Source organism: Passer domesticus, chromosome 3 (genome assembly GCF_036417665.1).
Source record: "Passer domesticus isolate bPasDom1 chromosome 3, bPasDom1.hap1, whole genome shotgun sequence".
Lineage (NCBI taxonomy): Eukaryota > Metazoa > Chordata > Aves > Passeriformes > Passeridae > Passer > Passer domesticus.
This window is the reverse complement of record NC_087476.1, coordinates 46,432,935-46,454,090: the sequence shown is the minus strand read 5'-3', so window position 1 is coordinate 46,454,090 and position 21,156 is coordinate 46,432,935. Positions and strand designations below refer to the sequence as shown.

Sequence of the window (21,156 nt, the reverse complement as noted above, 5' to 3'; positions counted from 1 at the left end):
ACATAGACCAGCAGAGAGCAGTGTCTTTTTATCCAAGGACAGACACTGTGGGCATAGCACTAGACTAAGCAACTTCAAAGTGACAAACACAAGACCTGGAGACAGACACAGCCACCCAGAGGACAGACTAATATTTATCCAAGTTGCCTGATTTTGTGATGCAGCCAAGAAAATTAGTTTGTTTATATGCATGAAAAAGTCCTTTTGACTAACATGCACTCCACAGCAACTTTAACCAGCTTCATGACTCTCCCATGATAAAATTGCTTGGAAGCATCTTTACTTTTCATTTCTGAGTTGCATTTTCTTTTCCAAGAATCTTAGAGCAAAGTCCAAGGTGGTGCTTTGTTTCTCAGCAGAAGTATCTACCTATTTTCCCTAAGCATTAGGTCTGCAATCTCACTTCCCTGTTCTCTGGAGGTCTAGATGAGCCTATTCCTGGCACATGCAGATTTCAGAGAAGCAATGAGGCAATCTATCAGCATCTATCTATGGAGGACATTAAATCCAGTACTTATTTGCCTACCAAGACAGATTCTCCTAAGAAAGTTGTTGGAAAAAATGGTCAGACACACACCATTTTTTCATCTCGTAAACATGAAGCAAACAGACAGAGAACACATACAGTCCCCATAGCCACTGCTAACCAAAAATCTCTACATATGCAAGTATGTACCCATTGTGGAATATGAGAGCATGGATAAGCATCAAAAGGAAAAGCCAGATCTACACAGTAAATTAAGGAACAGGCAGCAAAGCAAAGTGAGCAATACTGAAATCTTTTTCCTGAGCTACTCTGAAGTTTTAAAGGGACAGTCACTGTCATGGGAACTTTCACACTGCTTATCAATTAATTGGTAGCTTTGTGTACAAGCCTGCAGCCACATTTAAACCACAAGCCTAATTTTCAAACATATCTAGTCATTCTTTAGGAGTATTTTCTTCATAACAAATACTTAAACTTAGAAAGGGAAACTTTATCAAGACACATTTTCATTGCATTATCTACTATCCAGTTGCTTCTTTTAAAAGTAGAACACATAATAAATATGTGCACCTTTTTATTTTTTTTCAACTACTTGGTTGTTAAATTCAGTTTTTCATCCTGCAAGGTGTCAAATACTATAAATAAAGCAGGACCTACCATTAGCAGGAAACATTTAATAAAAGTAACTGCTAAATTAAACCATACCTGTAAACACCCCAAGATAAATTAGTACAGGACTGAAACGCTGCACTGAAAGCATTAAGATGATATTATCAGTCCTAGCAGTATTCCTCATAGTGGCTGAATATTGCTACATCAAAATTACACAATACTGGGAGCCTTTTTGTAAGTGTGTCATAATTAATGTTTTCCTAAATTCACACTGAAACCTGGTAATGACCTCAGTCACTGCTTAGACAAGACCAGGCAGTGACAACATTCATTTTAAGCAGTATTTCTTTTCACCCTGCTAAATAAAGCACAAAAGGCAACCACATCTTGTAAGCTACCGAGCATGTGACCTTGTATCAAATTTTAACAGAAATTACCTAACGAGCTCCTAAGAATTAAGGATGGATGATCCTGATTGAGTAAATATTTTTTTAAGGGTAAGAGAACAACACCAAGCCCTTAACATCAGACTGCTGAAAAACAGAAGTTCTCTATTTATTATCAAAACAAGCACAGGACAAGTGGTACAGAGACTAGGTATACTTTCTTTCAAATATACTTCATTTCCTTGTGAGACAGTCCTCAGTAAAAACACTTGGAAAGAGCATTTTTCCACTGATTCTACAGATTGCTGTTATGAATTCACAATTTAAACCCAAACAGACTAAGCAAGGATTTTACTTGTCTGTCCTCTCTATTTTGGAGAGGCACCAAAAAAAGAAAATCTCAGTCAACAGTTTGGACTGATTTTAAAACTGAGAGGAATAACAACCATTTGATTTAGTAATCTTATGACTTATCAATTTGTTCTTCAACAAGCTCAATTAATGTTGAAAGTATATCATAAACTTAAGTCAAAATTTATTTATAGTCTTCATCTCAACCCAATTCCCAAGTTACATGTAATGGAACACCTATTAATGGAATTTGACACCAATTAAACAGGGATAAGAAAAGCTCTCCCTTTTGGTTCTCCCCTGCAAGAGCCAAAAGGAATCTGATGCCTAATACCTACTAGTCAGGATTCATGTCCAGGAGCTGGCAAGAGTTACCAGCTCCTATCTAGCATGCCATATAATCAATTTGTTAGTACATTTAATTTTAAATTAGAGCCTACTTAATGACCAGGTTGTTTCTTCAGTTTTAACAGCTTTTATTCCACACAGTCTGTAGTATGGTGCAGAGAGTTAAATAGCAAAGACTTGGCTAATTCTGTTACTGCAAAGCCCAAAAAATGTTTACTCCTTTTTCACTACAGGGATCACAGCATGTATTCTCCTTTCCAACAGGCTTCAGGAAATGCAAGAGGGATGAGCAGAGACTGGGGATGGCACAGAAGCACACAATGGCCCTGGCTGGGACCTCAGGAGCTCCCGAGCAGTGCCAGGCTGGCAGACAGTGACTCCAGTGACTCCAGGACACCCAGCCTGCAGCCCCAAGCCACCACGGGCCATGCAGTGACACACAAGGACCCCAGCCTGCAGGGTCTGTGCCACCTGTGCTTCATCACATGCTCAAACACAGCCATTCTGGCAGAAGCTGCCTTTCCAGGTGGGAAAAATGGGACTTGGTGAGTATAGGTACCAGGTCAGAGGCCATGACATTCACTGTATTCTTCTCTTAGGGCACTTGTAACCAGCATCCCTCTCTAGCAGTCTGCCTGCTGTCAGCTACCCCTAACACTGGGAAAAATTCAAGAATTTTAACATAACAAAAGCTGTCCCTTGTCTAAAGATCACATCCCTTTTCCAGTTACTACAGTTTTAAAAATACAATAAACAATGAAACAATAGTAACTTTAATTTTCAAAAGCTGAGGAAAGTAGCCTCTGGTTTGGTAGATGACCCAGTGAAAAACCTTATTTTTTCTTACAGCCTTTGACTTACTTGTAAGTACATACTTCTATGTACTTCTGGAAGTACACAAAGTGTGGCTTTTTATCAAAAGCAGACAAAGCTAGGATAAAAAACATCCAGAGCTATCTACTTGAGCTGAAGTGTCTGTGTTGAAGGGCACAATCCACGCTGTGCCTTCATAAACACTGTTTTTTTTTTCAGATCCACAGGGACTTTAAGTAAAATCGAGTATTTAGATACATGTAAATGTAAATTAAAATGAAAACTTGTGGGTTTGAGGGAGGGGTTTTGAAAAGAAGTATTCAGTCTAAGTTTTACTGTGAGCTGAAGCTTCCCCTCTCAAAGGGGACATACAAAGCATGCATGCCCCCTTTGTCTACCACTGAAGATTTTAAGTTATAAACACTTAAGCATCATGGTTTCTCTGAAACTCTGAGCAAAAAGAGTATCTTCATATAATGTTGAGGTAATCTTTAAAATATTAGATTCTAACAGTACACTGGAATAAGTCTTATAGTGTTATCAAACACTATATTAGAAACAGCCTCATTCAAATTGTTTTCCCATACTAGAGTTTTATTTCATAAGTCAATCTGATTTATTTCATGTGCCAATCTGATGGGGGGAAAGCAACTATAAAAAAGAAAATTATATTATTATGATATTATATAGTATAATATAATATAAGGGGCTTTGTTCTCTACAAGCCAACTAGCTGCTTTAGTCTGATTTATAAACAGGAAGCAGTAATACAAGCATCTTCCCAAAAAAAGTCACAAGCTTTTTATTCAATAAATATATTTTACAAGTTCTTTTTTCTTGCTTGCATAGCCTTATTCTTCATTCTCTGCAAGGGTTAGCAATCATTTATGACCTATCCAATAGCTTACTCTAGAACACTTGACTCCTACTCCTCTGAAGTTGGTTTTATTTTAAAGCATCTCTACAAAGCTTATGGGGAAATAGCATAAAATGTCAGCTGGATTGTACAGTCCTTTGAAAAAGGCTAACTCTAAGTGTTATACAAGAAGATCTACATGATTGAAAACTAAGCTACAAGAAGTAACCATTAATAAAAGTCAGTTTACAGCTGCTTAAATACACACTGGCCCCCACCATAAGGTAATTTGAAAAATAAATACCTGATGCAGAGTCAGTAATCTAATCAATTACCAGAAAGCAGAGACAACCACTTGTTATATTGAATAAAAAATAGCTTTTAAGACATTGAAGATTTTTCAACAGAAGTGAAGATATTTACTATCATTAATCTCACTGTTCTATCATGGGTGAATAATGACTATTAAAATGACCCTTCTGTTTTCATACTGAATTCTACTAGCCCATGCTCTATCAAATACTCTTAATATGAGGATGTGTAAAAGTCTCAAAACAGCATCTCACTGGAGACTGTGGGGGCTTCTCCCCACCTTTCCCTTTTAAGCCTTTTGGTTTTCACCACTTCAGTTAGGAGAGCACCACCAGCAAGCTGTCCAAGAACAATTCACCATTTAAGCAGGGCAACGTGTGCCAGCCAGCCTGAAACAAATGCAGGCATCTCCCAGTTGCACCTGAATTTCTTAGTTTAGGAGTGTACTACAGAAAAACAAACAAACAAACAAACTGCTAGGGAAATAACTCCAGTACATGTACAGGACATGGCTAATTGATATCTTCCCCATCACGAGAAGCCAAAGCTCTGTCAGCTGCTGTAGACAGCAATAAAACACAGCTCACCTGGCAGCTGGGCAGGACAGGGTAAGAGGAGCAGTTACATCAATGCTATACTAGTAAACTACAAGGCTGAAGTTTGAGACAGAAAAATCCATGGATTTTGCTTTTAGTAAACCTGAAAAATGGTGAATACAATAGATCCTAAAAATTGATACTTGAATATACCTCAACACAAAGGAACAAAAATTACACTTCTAACATGCTTCCCATTATTTACTCCTTTCACACGGCATCTAAAACACACAAGTGTCAATGGCAATGTAGGCAGCTGAGTACTAAAACAAAGAACTCTCTTTGGAGTAGTACAGAATGCTTTTCAAATATCTCTTTTCATGGTTAAAGTATTTTAAACTTTGTATTGAGACCAAAGAACAAAGACTTTAACTGGCTTAACTAGTACTTCTGATTAAAGCACTCTTTTAATAAGACAACATCCAAATTAATTTTGTGTTTCTCCCCAACACAACATGCAGTTTAAATCTGGCTTCCTATCACCAACTGCTTACTTAATTAATAACGCAAAGGCAAGTAGGTATAGTTTCAAACACATCACACCTAGGAAGAAATGTGCACTTACCAAGTGAACATAAGGCACAAAGTATCCAAAAAGTGCAGCTGGAATCCCTAAAGCCCAGATTCGGTAACTGAGAACTTTGAAAACTGAGAAATTGCAAATCTTTTTCGCAGGAGGTAATTTGAATTTTCCCTTCTTTCCTCCCTCCTTGTCTTTGGTGTTGGGAACAAGAGGTCTGTATGTAAATCCAGCCAGGAACAGAACAAACATAAGGATGCAGAGGACCCTCAAGGTGTTGAACAGGTCAACAGAGTCGATGAGGACCCTCAGGAGGAAGGGCAGGGACACTGTGAACAAGCTGCTGCCTGCGGTGACAATGCCATTGACCAGCCCAAGGCGCTTCTTGAAGTAGTGCCCCAGAATGACCAGGGACGGCTGGTAGGCAAACGAGCAGCCACAGGCAAACACGATCCCGTAGGTGAAATACAGAGGCTCAATGGTGCTGTACCAAAAGAAAAGAGCAAATCATTAGTCTTCGGTAAGGCAGTGGATGCTCATTCACCTGGAAGTGACAACAAAACAGCTTCACAATCAATCAATCAATCAATCAACATAACTCACTAGTGTAAATAAGAGTTTGTATATACTCATAGTTGAATAGCACTGTATCAGCTTAATTCAGCAACTGTTCTATCTCCTTCCACTGAAAAATTTTACAGAATTCACCAAACACATAAAAAAAGAAAAATTAAATTCAATTATAATTACATCAAATAGTGTGGCTAAAAAAGGTTTTAAAAATCATTGTCAGGGCAAATTAAACAAATGTAAGTTCAACCATTGCTGGGTTTTTCGATTTTTTTTTTCCCCAAAGAAAATTGTACTGTTTTGATTTACACATTTCTTCACTATGCTAGCAGTTCAAATATAATACTGAACTCTCCTCACGAACCCAGAAATAAACAGTTCATTATGAAAATAAAGTAACAAATGTGGCAAACATCATCAATACTGAAAAATAAAATATTTAAACACTGACAAAATTTTGTAATATAATGTATTAAAAATTATAGACTCTTGAGGCATTAATTTTTTAGACAAATGGTCTCCTTTTGAATAAATATTTTAAATTCAGTATTGACACATATATTGAATATGTTAAGAAAGAACTATAAAAATTGTTAATAAGGAATAAAATATTTCATCTCATAGTAAGGTGGATCTTCATCATAAAGTTCACTATTATTACCATTTACTCTACAACTGAAAAAAAGCACAGCCATTGTAATTGATCACAAACATGTGACATCAATAAAAAGTACTTGTGCAAGAAATTTTAAAAGTATGAAGTAACAGCATCAGTATAATTAATTAAATTAGTGCTGTAGTATTAGTTAGTGAAAGAAAACATTTTTTTACATTTAGATGGAGGCAGGGTGCAAGAAATTTTATGAGTTTTCTAAGGCGTCACACCAGAGTTTATTTTTTTTTTAATGTTATGTTTACAATGAACCCTCACCTCTTGTTTAATCAGTTAAGACCTGCATTTAAAGCACATCTGGAAAACAGTTGATCTTTTTAACTCTTTAACTTTTTTTAAGCAGCATGAACGCTTTATGCAGTGCTTTTTATCACAGGATGCAACCTGCCAGCACCACTCTGTAAAAAATAGGATTGCACAAGCTCCCTGTGCAAGAACAACTTAGGAAACAGTATTTGACTAACCAAGGTCTGACTCCAGGAACTCTGGGTTTGTGTATTATAGTGAAAAATAATTATTTGTGTAACATAATATTGTCACTTTCTATATTAAACTATCCATTTCTGAAACTGTTGATACACAACATATGCCAGCAGAAATAACAAAAGGGAGAAAGACTTATTACCTTTATTAATGGAAAATAACCAGGAAAAATGAAACCAGAAGTTGCAAAATGAGAGGAATAACATCATACAATGAAGACAGTGAACTTCTGCTTCCACATGTAAATTCACTGTGCAACACCACAATTCACTCAAAGAGTCTGCAGCACAACATGCATATTAAAATATCATCCTGCATTATAAACACTTACATCTCAATTTCCTAAGACATAAAATTTATATTAAGAAATTAGTGCAATGCAAAAGCAGTAGATCATAGTAACATTGTCTGCTTTACAATATTTTACTTCCAGAATGCTGACTTCTGTATTTGAACTACAGTCCTTTGATGATAACATCACAGGCATAAATCATTTTCGTGTGAGTAACATAATGAAACACCAAGTATGCACAGCAACCTGGCACGTACTCTTACAAGAATTCACCTCTCAAAGTGCTCTTCAGTGTTTAGTTAAACTGAAATATTTTTAAAGCCTTTACAAAACAACTTGCTCTAGCATGTCTCTTCTGTGCCCTTGTGCCATTGGGTATCAGACAAACACAAGAATGATCTTTATCTAATGACAAGGGTGGTTTTGTATTCATCACTCAACATATTACTAGGAAGCAAAGAGGAAGAAAGACTTTTCCAACACATATTTTAGTTTTTACTTTACATTTAGTAAGAAGCTTCTTAAAACATATCAATAAGTGGGGTTTTTTTGTTTAATAAAATTAATTAAGCCAAATATTTCCATCAGGATTAACCATACAGCAGCTCACATCCATCTGATTCAGAGTACAAGCACAGAAAAGACAATTTCATGAGCTTTTTGCCTGTATAAATACATTTGCACCTAAGTGGAAAGCTCTTCTAAATGTAGTTTGATTGTTCCTATACTTATTCTGCTAAGAGTGGGGAAAAAATAATAGTCTGAGAACTAGTGGTAACTGGATTATTTTCCTGCTACTTTTTACACCCTACCTTCACTAACCAATTTCTGACAGTGACTACACTAAGTAAATTCCCTGTTTCCTCATCTTCTATAGGGTGCATGCAACAAATCAGTTGCTCTTGAATTTCTTAAGATTTACTCATGCAAGTGAAAAATGAAGAAACATACAAGTTAATTTTAAACTAGAAGAAAAAAACCAAAACAAATAAGCTTTGAATACAATCAATATACCAAGGTTTTCTCTATCTCCATGTTTGGCAATTGGACCAGTAAGAGGAGAAGAAAACATCAAATTTCACTGGAATTTTAACAGCTTCCTGGAGGCTCTACTGTGTTTTTATCACTATTAAAGCTTTCAAAAGAAAATTAAGGGGACAGGGCATGATGGCAAGACAACAACAACGTTTATGTACCTGTTAAAACACAATATACATCAAGCAAAAATGTAAGTTTATCCTGGACAATGCTGTTGATCTTAAGTCTTGCTGTTGATATATTTATACATAGTAGTTCCTGTTAAATAGGGACTCTTGTTTTTATTTATAAACATTATGTTTTTAAAAATACTTTTTAAGTTGAAAGTTCACAATTCATAGTTTGAAAGACAAAACCAAATGCCAATAAAACAAATTTCCTAAAGATAATGTAAAGTAGCACTGTTTAATCCTTCTGTTAATTAGATCAACATTAGAACACTAAAAAATTCACAAAATACTTTGTCAGTTAAGAATTTAAGTTTTTTTACCTTACAAAAGAACTTGAAAGGAGTCCAACAAGCCCTACTGCAGCTCCAATAACAGCTACTTTTCGGCAACCAAACAGGTCTGTGAAAATGCTGACTATTGGGGAGCAGAAGAAGACCATTCCCATGGAAAGAGAGCTCACCCATGCTGCAAAGGAAAAAAAAAAGAAAGAAAAAGACAACATTTTAGAAGACCAAGCAATTTCAGCTTTCAGTTAATATTTGTTTTCACCTAGGATTTTACATTGCTGAACTAAAATTGGGTAGCAATTGGGTTACTATTTTAAAAACATTTAATTACATTTTAAAATGTATGTACCTAACATGGTAAAAAACCTAACAATTTACATAATCAACTAATTTAGATTTTATCAGCTCAAAGAATGCAATTAACTTTTTTGTAGCTGTTACTCCTACTTTTTTTTTTTATAAGCACAAAAATATTTCTCTAGTAACTAACCTAATATTCAAACTGATGCCTAGGTCATTAAACATATCTTTGAGGATCCGTATCCATTCTGACATCAGTTAGTTCCTTTCACTTGACTTAATGCTAGACTTTAATGACTTTAAACAGGTACATTTGCTGAAAAAATAGTAATAATTTTTTAACTTCATTACTACATGTAGATCATACTGAACATCCATAATGAGTAATCAATAGCTTTTAGACTGTAATATAAACATTAGGAATGCGATTTTACTTTAGACTAAACAAACTTGAATTAGTAAAACCGCTTTCATACATAATGGGAAAGTTTCACTACTTTTGATACTTCCTGAGCTTTACAGACATTGTGAAAACTGTATTTGGTTTATTAGATCATTCAGATTTGATTCAGGTGAATCCACTACAGTTTCAGCCACAACTGGAGTTTTTTAGCACAGCTAATAGTTACAACTAATATGTTTGATATATACAGTAACATATCTATTGGAAATGGCTCCACTTATATGGGAGGAAAAAAAATGGTCTAAACAGGAAGTGGAAAAAGCTGCTAATTCAAAATTAACTGGAAAAAATATTTTAGCTTCATTTCAAATTGTACAGAAGACAGGACAACTCTTTCAATCTGAAAGAGTTTTAAATGTTTGTAACTGGTATTTTGTTTAGAATACCTTTCCTAAACACAACAATTGTGATTCAGTGATGAAGGCAAATAAAATTACCTGGAAAAGCATATAACCCCAGGACTAAATTAAGTATATTTGCAAGTAGATCTACCACTACCAAGGCTTAGGAGATATGTTGAAGTGCCAATGAGCCTGACACATTGACTAAGACCTCATTGTGCAAGGCACTAAAGACAGAAACAAAAACCAACAAGCAAAAACTTGTTTCTTCCAAGAATTTACCATGTAAATGAAAGACAAGAGAATAGATAGCTAGAGATAACCAGAAATGAGTACAAGAAACAAAACCTTTATTTTAGGGCAAACAATGCTTTCAACAAACCACAGCCTAAGTGTCTGGGGAAGGGAGGGAGGGATGTGTGCTACTGGGATTTTTTGATCATGTCATAAAATAGTAAGAGTTTCAAGGCACAATCTAAAGAGTGAGGTATTTCCACGGCCATTTCCTGTGTAGGACTACCCCAGATACAACAGCACTGCAGCCTTGCACCTCTGCAGCAAAAACTCAAGATGTATGAAGGCACAGCACAAGAGACTGGGAGGAACAAAGACCCCATGACACTGCCTGAACTGCAAAGACCAAGTTTATGAAAGGTCTAGTCCTTCCCTGCAGTAGAGGGATGCTCAAGAGCATAACTCCTCTGAGATCTGTCCCCTGTTACAGCCCCCTTGGCTACTGACGGGACAAGACATTATACAAACCACAGGTTGTGAGCATGAGTCTAAGGGAGGAGATGCTCTCATACAGCCTGGAGACCAGCCAGTTACAAAGCTTCTAAGAACTCCAACTTCTACAAGACTTCTCATCCTTCTACTTATCTTTCCCAGAGTGAGCCTGCAGTTTTACTGTCCAAAGGAATCTGCAAACACCAGGGGACAGAGTGTCCATTTCAGCTGGTCATCTTCCCAAATAAATGGTGGCTACACCACCATGAACTGTCCTCAGCAACTCTGCAGGATTTGCAAGGCAGCACGAGGAATCAGAGTCCCCCTCCTGCAAGGCCAAGAGGCAGCTGAGCCTTGAGAAGCGTCCACCACAAGTTTCATGGGGTATGAAAGTACCAAGGAATGGCTGAACCTCCTGTCACCCTTCCTGGCCAGATACAAAAAGATAAAAAGGCAACAGACACAAGACAAGCCCACCAGAGATGACTGGTTTTGAGAGTCCAATCTCACATGGACCCTATTTATGGAGACAAAACAGGCAAAGAAAGGTGGCATCTGAAACAGAGCTTCAGCAGCTTGCATAAAGTAACAGACTAGATTATTTTAGAGCTACAGGCTGAGATTTTATTTCCATTCTCCTTAGTGAAGTCAAGGTTTACGGTGTTTTTTAATGGCCTATACAGCTAATAAAATAATTGGAATATTAAAGGGTGAAGTGAAGACATTCAGCTCAAATTAAACTAAAAACATGTTGATTTTGCCTCTTTGTGCTTCCAGGTACTCATGAAAAAACTATGCCTTTTTTATCAGTTGATTCTCTAGTCATATTATTACAATAATGACAGGGCAGAGCCTAAAAGAGAAAGTTTCCACTGGTTTTCAACACAACAGACAGGTAAGATAAATGATGATGCCTTATCTGAAGCATTTCAGAATGGAATGTCATGTGGGAATAAGTCCCACTGCAGAAGTGGGAGACCACGCTGTACCACTTATCTACCTAATGAAAACTGAAGCCCTTTAAATTACTACTTCAGGTTAGTAAGTTGCTCTCATTAGCCTACAGAAATGTAATTTAGAGACATGGTTGGCATGTCTTGTATGAACAGCTTTATTATTTATTGAAAAGAATATTCTTGAAGTTAAACTTCACATCTATACACAGATGGAGAAAATGTACTGCCTTCTTCTTTTGAAGAAACCTTGCACCAAAAATAAACAAAGTACATGAGTAAATCTTTAAATGCCCCAATGCAAATAACTCTTGCTCTGATATCTTCATTCTATAAAGAAATTTGTGTCTTTAAAATATATTCAATAGATCCAAGTAATTTTTTATCTCACCTTGTTTAAATAAGTTTTCAAGCACCCACCCTCATGTAGTATGAAAAATGTACACTGAATTGTCTTCCACATTTTTTCAAACAGATATTACAACTGTCCTAAGTAATACCAAAAATTACAAGTGCAGCTTGCCAGAATACTGAGAGCTCTCTAGAGCAGTTATTATATATTAATTAAAGTATTTCTCCTCCAGGCTACTGGCTGCCTTCCTGGCACAAGCTGGCCATACTCCAGAGCTGCTAATTCAGATATTAATACAGCACCTAATTGCTACATATAACTGCATTCATATTCATACACAAAACATTTTGATTGCTATAGAAGAAAACTATTTCTACATTAACAACTTAAATATTCCTTAAGGCACTGAAAGTTAAGAATTAGCTCCTCAAAACATGTAATTCTCTGTAGATTTAACAGTTCCCAGGCTACCCTAGAAGATGGAAAAGTAGTCATCTTTAAGATAAAAGTACCAGAGATCAGCTGTACTGAAAAGTCTGTTTGTTCTGTGCTAGTGAAACACATAATGGATTACAAAAACTCAAAACTTTATTATAACCAGAATTATTCAAACATGAAAGTCACAGCTACATGATCAGTTCATTGAAAATCTGAACATATATTCTGATATTTCTTTATTTCCTCAGTACAAAAGTCTACAGTAATGCAACTATACCATGTACTCCAAAAATATGCTGCTGTTCTACCACAATGCTTTAAAAATGAAATAACTATTATTTTAAATAGTGTCTTTACTATAAATATAGTATCTAATATCTGAGCACTCTAAGAATTATTCCCACTGTCACAGATATATTACACAATACATATTTATCTGCCAAATTATAAACTAAGCTATTAAAATATTTTAGTTCATTTTTAGAGTCAAGCACTAGGATTTACAGTACAACTAAAAAGAAAACATTATCATGCTCTATTGGAATGCTTTATCATGCACAAATTTAAATAAGGCTATTTGTCCAAAACATTCCTGTTTAAAATAAAATTTTCTAAGCATTGCTATAAGGAACTTAATAGTTCTGTCCTCAAGTGCCTTTCAAGGGGTTGGCTCAACACAGCAGTAACACCCTTCATTCTTTAACAAGCTTCAAGATGGTGGTTTTTTTAATATTTTCCCTTGAGATTGTTCTGGTTGAGAAAGGGAACAAAATGCTGCTGTCTAGAAGACAAGCAATGTGAGGCAAGAAAAATAAAGGCAGTTAGTAACTTCCAAAAGCTCAATAAGCTTGAATAATATTTAGCTTTCACTAAGTTATTAGTTACAATTTATGGAAGCATAAGGAAGCCTGTATGTACTCTCCCAGCCTCAAACCACTAACAGCTGAGAGGCTTTGTAAGCCATTTATTATTTGTTTTTCTTTATACATAAATTTGGACATTACTTCTTTTTCCACTGTATTTTTCAATATTCTGGCAATTTCTCCTTCATGAACTGCCAAGCTTCCCTGGAACACTGGTGTATTTTCAGTATCCACAACTTCTTACAGCAAAAAACTCCATAATCTAAATATGGAATGGGTAAAAGACCCATACTTCTATTATGGCCATTTACACAGATATTCTCTTCAGCAAAGCCTAAGATTGACTGCCATTAAAAGATTTGTTATGAGAATAGTTTGGGAATTTGAGAGATCCTGTTCTGGAGGAAACAAAAGTGGTGGTTGAAAGTTATTTCTGGAAATAATTTGCTATTCTCCAGCGACTATTAATAATTCCTTGCTTGGTAAATCACATTTAGATGGCATTTAATTTTTAAAACAACAAGATAATTGCAATACCATGGAGATCAAAGACTGATTTAGCCCAGAATCCTGTTTCTGACCACCACAAAGTACTAGCATGCTTTTTCCCTGGCTACATCCTCCCAACATCCAGCAATAAGCAGCTTCAAAACCACCTAACCAGAATGTTGCATCTAACCATTCAACAAGAACATTTAGTTCCATCAATATTACTTTGGCTTCTCTGCTTTTCTTGTAATCAGTTACAGAACATGCTCAGGCACCAGCACTACATTAGAAATAACTCCCCTTGGCTTTGAACTTACTCATATTTAATTCCTCCACTATAAGAAACAAGAATTAATCATCTCTGCTGAGGTTCCTCTTGAAACCCATGATTTTATATGCCCTAATCAGATCTGTTCATATTAATTTCTTCTTCAAAATGAAGTCTGTCTTTGTACAGAAGATGTACTGTGCCCCCTTATATTGAGTACATCCCACTGTTTCTGAGACCAGGTAGCCAGAACTGCATGCAGCATTTAATATTAAGTTTTTGTGCTAACAATTTATTTCCCAGTCTCTACATCTAATTATACCTCCTTTTTTTCCCACTCTTTTTGTTCTTTATGTATTGCAGCTGCTTCAGAGTAAATATGTTTATAAAACTATCCATGACATTATTTTCCTACAAATGCTAATGATATCTGAAGGTGCAGATGTCTTTTTTTTACCACTTATTTGGATTACATTTCTCCTCATAAGACACGTGCATAAACTGAATTTAATCTGCCATATTAATCACTCAGCAATAACAGAAGAACACAGCAAGTCCAGTGGTCAGCCACCAACACACTCCTGTTTGAGGACACACTAGAGTTTGAATTTGTTCAGCATGCAGCTCAAAATGAATCTAATCAGTGTCTCCAGGTACCCAACAGGTGATTATTACAGATATAAAGCTATCATCTTTTCATTCATGTACAGCAATGGGACAAAAACCCAACTGAAACTGCAACAAAGGATATTCCAACTAGATGTCATGAAAATTTTCACCATAAAGGTAGTCAAATTTTAGCAAGTGTGACCCAAAAACGTAGTGGAAATTCCCTTCTTGGCTGTATTTAAAACTTGACTGGACAACACTGAACAACACAGATCTAACTGATCTAACTCAGAGGTTCAATGTATTTTAACTTGGCTGGCTTTGAGTGAAGGGTGTCAGACCAGATAACCAGAGAGTCTCCTCCAACTCAAGTTATTCCATATAATTTGTGGAACAGTACTGTTCTAAACCCCTGCTTCTTGAAAAACTGGATTCTGAAGATCATGTTAAACATCAGCAGTTCTTTATAAAAATTTTTTTTTTGTTGGCAATATGAATTCCTTCAGGTAAAGAAAAAAACAATCACCAAAACCAAAAAAACCCACTAGCCATAAGATTAAAACAGTTTTTTTTTTCCCCTAAAAATGGGAGGGAGTTGAGGGTATCCTTGAATTCTAAACCAAACAGATCCTAACAAGCAGATCTTATGAGACCTATTATTAAAATTAGAGACGTGAAATTAATTGCTTAGAACTACTGTATCTCCCTCCTACTGCTGCAATTTTTCCATCAATTATTCTTGTTGCCTTGTGCCCAGAAGCACCGGGTTATCCTTTGCCTGAGGCACTCCAGATACATTCTCTTTTATCCATTGTCTTGTTGTTGTTTTTTTTTTTTTTCTCCAGGGAAAGCCAGCAATTTCAAAAGAGGGAATTGCTCAGCAGTTGTTAGTTACATAACAGATCAACACAACCATTGGACCCAACAAATATTCCAATATCCTCCCATGTTCTCTGAGAGTCTGCTGGAAATTGCCACCCCATTTTTATCTAACCTATCACGACCCAAAGACAACATCAAATACTTTGTGCTACCTGCTTTGCTTTACACTTGTCTGTGAAAATTGTTCCAAAACCTGTTCAGTAAATTCTCATGAATTGTGAGGAATTTCATTAGTCGTGGCTGCAAAAGGGAGAGCAACTGGCTTCCACAGCGCCGCTCCTCTTACTGAGTAATCCACAGATCCCAGAACTGTGTGTCAGTGCAGAAGGAAAGCAGATGTTAAAATGCATGTACAGACACACTTAGATTCCCTACTGTCAAAAAAAAGTGCACTGCTTCTTCTATCCAAAAGAGAACTGCTGATCCCATTAGAGAAAGTATGTGTTTAAGGACTAAAAATAAATTTATGACATAATGCTGCCACAGGAAGTATCCTATACTCTGAACTCAGGTTACATGACTACAGCTTTCAGTTTGCTTACTTTCCAGTGTTTAGTTTGCAGATGTCTGAGCTAGGCTCTCCCTTAAAAAAATACTATCCAAAAAATGTTTGAATTCTAAATTAAATGAAAATTCTGAAATACTTTGGGCAAAGATAATTTAGTGCAAGGAAGCACCTACTCTTTCGGACACCAAGGTTATCTTGCACATGCTTTGGAAATCAGAATTATCTGTAAAGGATCTGTTCAGATTTCCATAACAAACTCAGAGATCATGGTCAACACATGAAGATTTATGAACCAGGAACTAGAGGAAGTATCCAACAGGAATACAAGCCATTGGGGGGCTTCCCCCAACACTCTTTTTTTTTTTTTTGTCTTTGAGGAAAAAACCTTTCATTGAATAACCTTACTACTGAAAAATACTGTTTGTTACGATGTATCTGAATCCAATAACTAAATATTGGTCACTGAATCCCTACAAAGAGACCTTTCAACAGACACCTTGTTTCCATATCACAAAGCATGAAAGCACAACCTCTGCTTTCAGCAAACATGAGGTCATTTTCAGGCAGTTTGAATGAGTTTATTCCGAATGAAAGATTGAACTCCCAGATTTTGTCAATAGCTGTAAGCTCTCCTGTGCTTATGTGTAGTATCTCTTCAGTGTATTGCCTCTTGACCATCCAAAATGCTACTTCAGGTTCATGCTGAACTTAATGCAAAAAGGTGGAAGGAAGCATAAACTTGCCAACATGTTGTAACATTGCTGAACAAGCAAAGCAAGCTTGTAGGTGTAAAAACCAAAACCAAACATTCTGTCAAGTCAAATACAGGCTTATTTCTTTCAAGGCTTTTACACTATATTCTTTCATATGATGTGTGACAGATAGGCCAGCAAGTGCCAAAGAGTCACATATATCCCTAATAGAGTGAGCTTCCCCAAGCTTGCCATTTACCAGAATTGGGCTAGACTAATTTCACCCTCTGCCTTCATAAGCAATGACAAGACAAAATCAGAATTTCTATTGAGGCAAGTGCTTTTGTGCATAAACAGCAGGAAAACAGAACAGTGGGGGGAAAAAAAGAAGTATTCATATACTGACAAACATCCCACACTACTGCAAGAGCCAATTATTTAAGTACCTTCTGATTTACACTTGCTGTTTTAACATAACCTTAGGAAGAGTGTTGTAGCTTTATTTTCTTCTTGTTTGCTTCCCCTTTAACAAAAGGGATAGTAATGGTAAACGCAAAGCAAGTACCATGGGAAGCTATCACAAAATTTTCTTCAAACAACAAGGGAGAAAATATAAACCTGAAACAGTTAAAGACATATGCCAACAACTCTCACTACTAGAGAGAGTACAACTCTTCTACATATTTTAAAAAGTTAGAGGAAAATAAATGTTTAAGTTAGTAGAAGCTAAAATAAAAGCTCAAAAGTGTAGTGTTAGACAAAATATTGCTGCTAGAGATTTTAAGTGTTAAGCCTTCAGAAACCTTTAAAGGAAGGCTGAAGTAAATCATTAACAGAAAAACACGTGCATTTGGGTTTCATAGCAAACTGAGCCTGACCTTTGACACTTAATAAAGTCTGAAAATGCTGTGGTAGGAAGAATAAACAAGGAACAAATCGATAAGAAATGGCTGTAACCACTTGTTTTTCCATTTAGGAGTCATACTAGAATGTTTTCTGCTGCGACTCTTTTCAAAGTACAATGTAATCACATTTTTAAGTAACAGCCTAAAAAAATTGAGCTCCAGAACTGATTTCCAGGCACATTTTTATCTTTTCTTTCCTCCCCTCAAATTAGCACTGGTTTGTTTGTTCATATTTTTTTTTAATTCCAAACAGTTGAAGGCCAAGAATCATGTTCTGTTTTGATTTAGGATCAGTAATTTTCTGCATAAGGAAGTAGTAGCGATTAACTTCAAAGATGACACTGGATTTTTTTTTTTTTCTGGATCTTTCCAGAAAGATTTAATCCTAACTGCTCTCCCAACAGCTGCATACATTCCAAACATATCTGCAACCAAACATTATACAATGGTCTTGTGTTTTAGAGCTATAGCATAGATTAGACCTCAAGATTCAAATTCCTAAACTCTTAATGGAGCTATCAGTCTTCTTTCTTTCCCTCACCTCACTTGCGCGGAGGCAAGACTTGCAAATCAAGGTTGCCTTTCAATTGACACAGGCATTCATTTCACTTCTACAAAAGTCCTTATGAGACCATGAAGATAAAAGCAGTACAATAAAGAAATCTTACTTCACAAGTACATTTGGTACACTATTTGAAGCTCAGGAGGACAGACTGCCACCACGCAACTCTCCAACTAACCCTGACTTTTCACATTAAAAGATCCTTCTGAACCTATCAGGATTGGCTAAAAGACCCCATCACATGTCAGTGACTTCAGTTTGACAGATTCTAACAGCTTTTCTTCCCTGATTACATCAACATATTCCCCTTATGTTCTGTACATCTCTACAAAATAATCAAACTTTGAGTTTTCAATCCCCACTCTCAAGGCTCAAAGTGTTATCCAAAAGATACTCCCATGTTACAAACTACCCTTTTCCCACTCTTCACCCCAAAGCAGTCACAAGTCAATAGGCATTTTAAGCAAGGGACAGACTAGTTACCATACAGGAAAAGGTAGACTAACAAAACTCTATTATGCAGGCCAAATAAAACAGAAAAACAAGTGACATTAGGGCAAATCATTTAGGTGCTGCAAAAAGTATTTTTCAAATTAAGATCTCATTGTTTAACTTGCACCTGCTTCAGAGGGAAATCTGTATTTGCACAGAAACAACAGTTGCCTATTTTGCAACGACTTTACAAACCAAAAACCAGACAAATGTTCAGAGCCGCATGCCTGCATTTTACAGTACAAGTGCAAACACTGAACTACACCACAAATTTCTGTCTTCGGCATTATAACACTATTTTGTGCTATTGTTATGTGGAAAGTACGTTTGACTTTAAAGCAAGGAACCTTCAGGTAAAGTGAGGTGACAAGTAACTGGTTCAGTATGTGTCTTTCATAAAGAATGCCTTCTTGTTTTCCACATAATTTTATCAATCCTATCACAAATACAATGCCAAGTCAATATAGAAGTCCAAAAATTGATTATTTTTAAAGCAACACTAAGAGTTTGATATTGTTTTCACAGGCTGAATCAAAAAAGGAGACTTCCATGAATTTAATTTTCTTTTACCCACCATCTCCTACTCTCTTCCCTTCAAGTACAGAAAATGTAAGTCAAACAACAGGGGCATCCTAAGTTTCTGGACAGCAAACAAATGAATTAAAGTAACCTCCCTTTCAGAGAATTAATAGTGAGAGGAAATCATTTGCATGGAAAGCTTGATAAGAGCAGACAGCACGTGTGAAGGAATAAATCTTGATGTCAGCGTGTGCCCTTTATATCAGTTACACTCACGTGCACTCTAACCCTTGCAACCAAGTGAACCAGCCACTGTTAACTTTTGACCTTGTTCTTCTCTCTCACTCCCGTGCAAAATTTTAAAGTCTGCCAATATGACTCACTGGGACAATAAACTATTTCTCATTAACTTAATACCCAGCTACCCAGGCAGTTATCTGTCTGACTTCCAGCAATCCAAATGGCCAGGGTGCCATTCATCTAGAGAACTTGAACAACTTGCTACACTGCACACACAGTGAGTATTTTTATCTTAGCTAAGCAGCTGGATGTGACTTGCTGAATAGGTCAGCCCGACAGATACACGACAGATACGTGCAACACAGCTTGTTGAGGTGCTCAGCAGATTTAGAGCTCACACCTGCATATTTTTAGTTCTTATGAACAACAAGGGATTTTGAGTGGAGTCTCAACACTGCGAATATCACAGGTTGCAGTTATAATCTGGATGATATTTACCGTTAGTAAAGCACAAAATTTTTTTAAACAAAATGCTTCCCAATAAGCTGTTGAATCAAGACACCCTCCCCCAAGACAGAACACACTGTCCAAACCCTATTTTCTGCAAGATCCTTAAGTCAAACCAATGGGCAGAAACTTGGGAAAGTCACTTTTTATCAGTCTTTAATGTTTGTTTTTCTTTTCAAGGAAGGTGGAAGAGAAAGGAGAGTTTGTACACCTACTGCTGAGAAAGACAGCATGGATAGAGCACCTAGCACAGAGGGACTTACTCTTATAATGCCAGCATGCCCTGGGGCTGTAAGTTATTTCTGAACATGCCACTTTCCCCTAGTTAAAAACAAGCCACAAACCAGAAGTGGTTTCTCAGAACAGTGGTTCCCAAACTTGCTTCCCAGGAGGTAGCATGAGGAGCTGCAGCTGTAGCCGTGCTCCCAATGCTTTCCTGGTAACCAAAATTATTATTTCTGGCTTAAAGAAGTGACTCCCTAAAATGTCACAGGATTCCCTGGGTGTCCAGGCATGGCATTAGAGGAACTGGAACTCTGAACATGATGTTTAAACTCCCCTCCAACCCACACTGTGCTATGGTTCTCTGATAAAAATGTTTTGGGGTTTGGCTTTTTCCTTAAGAAACACTACTGAGAAACATGAAAGCAAACATTCCCTAAAATCCATTTTAAAGGAGCACTACACTTATTTCAAGTCAATACTCTAGCACCGAGAATTTCAATTTGTGGTGGATTAATCTTGGCTAGACACCAAGCACCTACCAAGTCGTTCTATAACTCCCCTCCTCAGCTCAGGACAGGGGAGAGAAAATAACTACAGGCTCATAGGATGAGATCAAGGACAGGGAGATCAGTCACCAATTACTGTCATGTGCAAAACAGGCTCTGTTTAGGGAAATTGGTTAAATTTGTTACCAATCACATCAGATTAATGAGAAATAAAACCTAACCCTAAAATTTACATTCCCCTTCTTCCTGAGCTCAATTCCATTCCCAAATTCTCTACCTCTTCCCTTCAGTGGCACAGAGCATGGTGGTTGCAGAGAGTTCCTCACATGTTGTCTCTGCTGCTCCTTCCTCCTCATACTCCAGCATGGCATCCCCTCCACAGGGGACAGTTCTCCATTAACTCCTCCAGTACAAATTTTTCCAATGCCCAGCAGTTCTTCCTGACCTGCTGTGCAGACCCCTACAACGTTTTTCACATATGTGAGTCCTCTTTAGCATTACAGGTTCTCTCCTTTACTGCAC

At 36.7% G+C, this 21,156-nt stretch overlaps 1 protein-coding gene across 1 annotated transcript in view; it reads right to left on the bottom strand.

Annotated features, from left to right (window-relative positions):
* The window catches only part of SLC16A10 (solute carrier family 16 member 10), a 65,666-nt gene that overhangs the window by 17,151 nt on the left and 27,359 nt on the right, over positions 1–21,156 (bottom strand). The window contains exons 2-3 of the mRNA XM_064412956.1: positions 8,828–8,972; positions 5,327–5,765 (exon numbers count right to left, since the gene is read on the bottom strand). Of these exons, the coding sequence (XP_064269026.1) occupies positions 5,327–5,765; positions 8,828–8,972 (584 nt within the window). The remainder of the gene's footprint in view (positions 1–5,326; positions 5,766–8,827; positions 8,973–21,156) is intronic.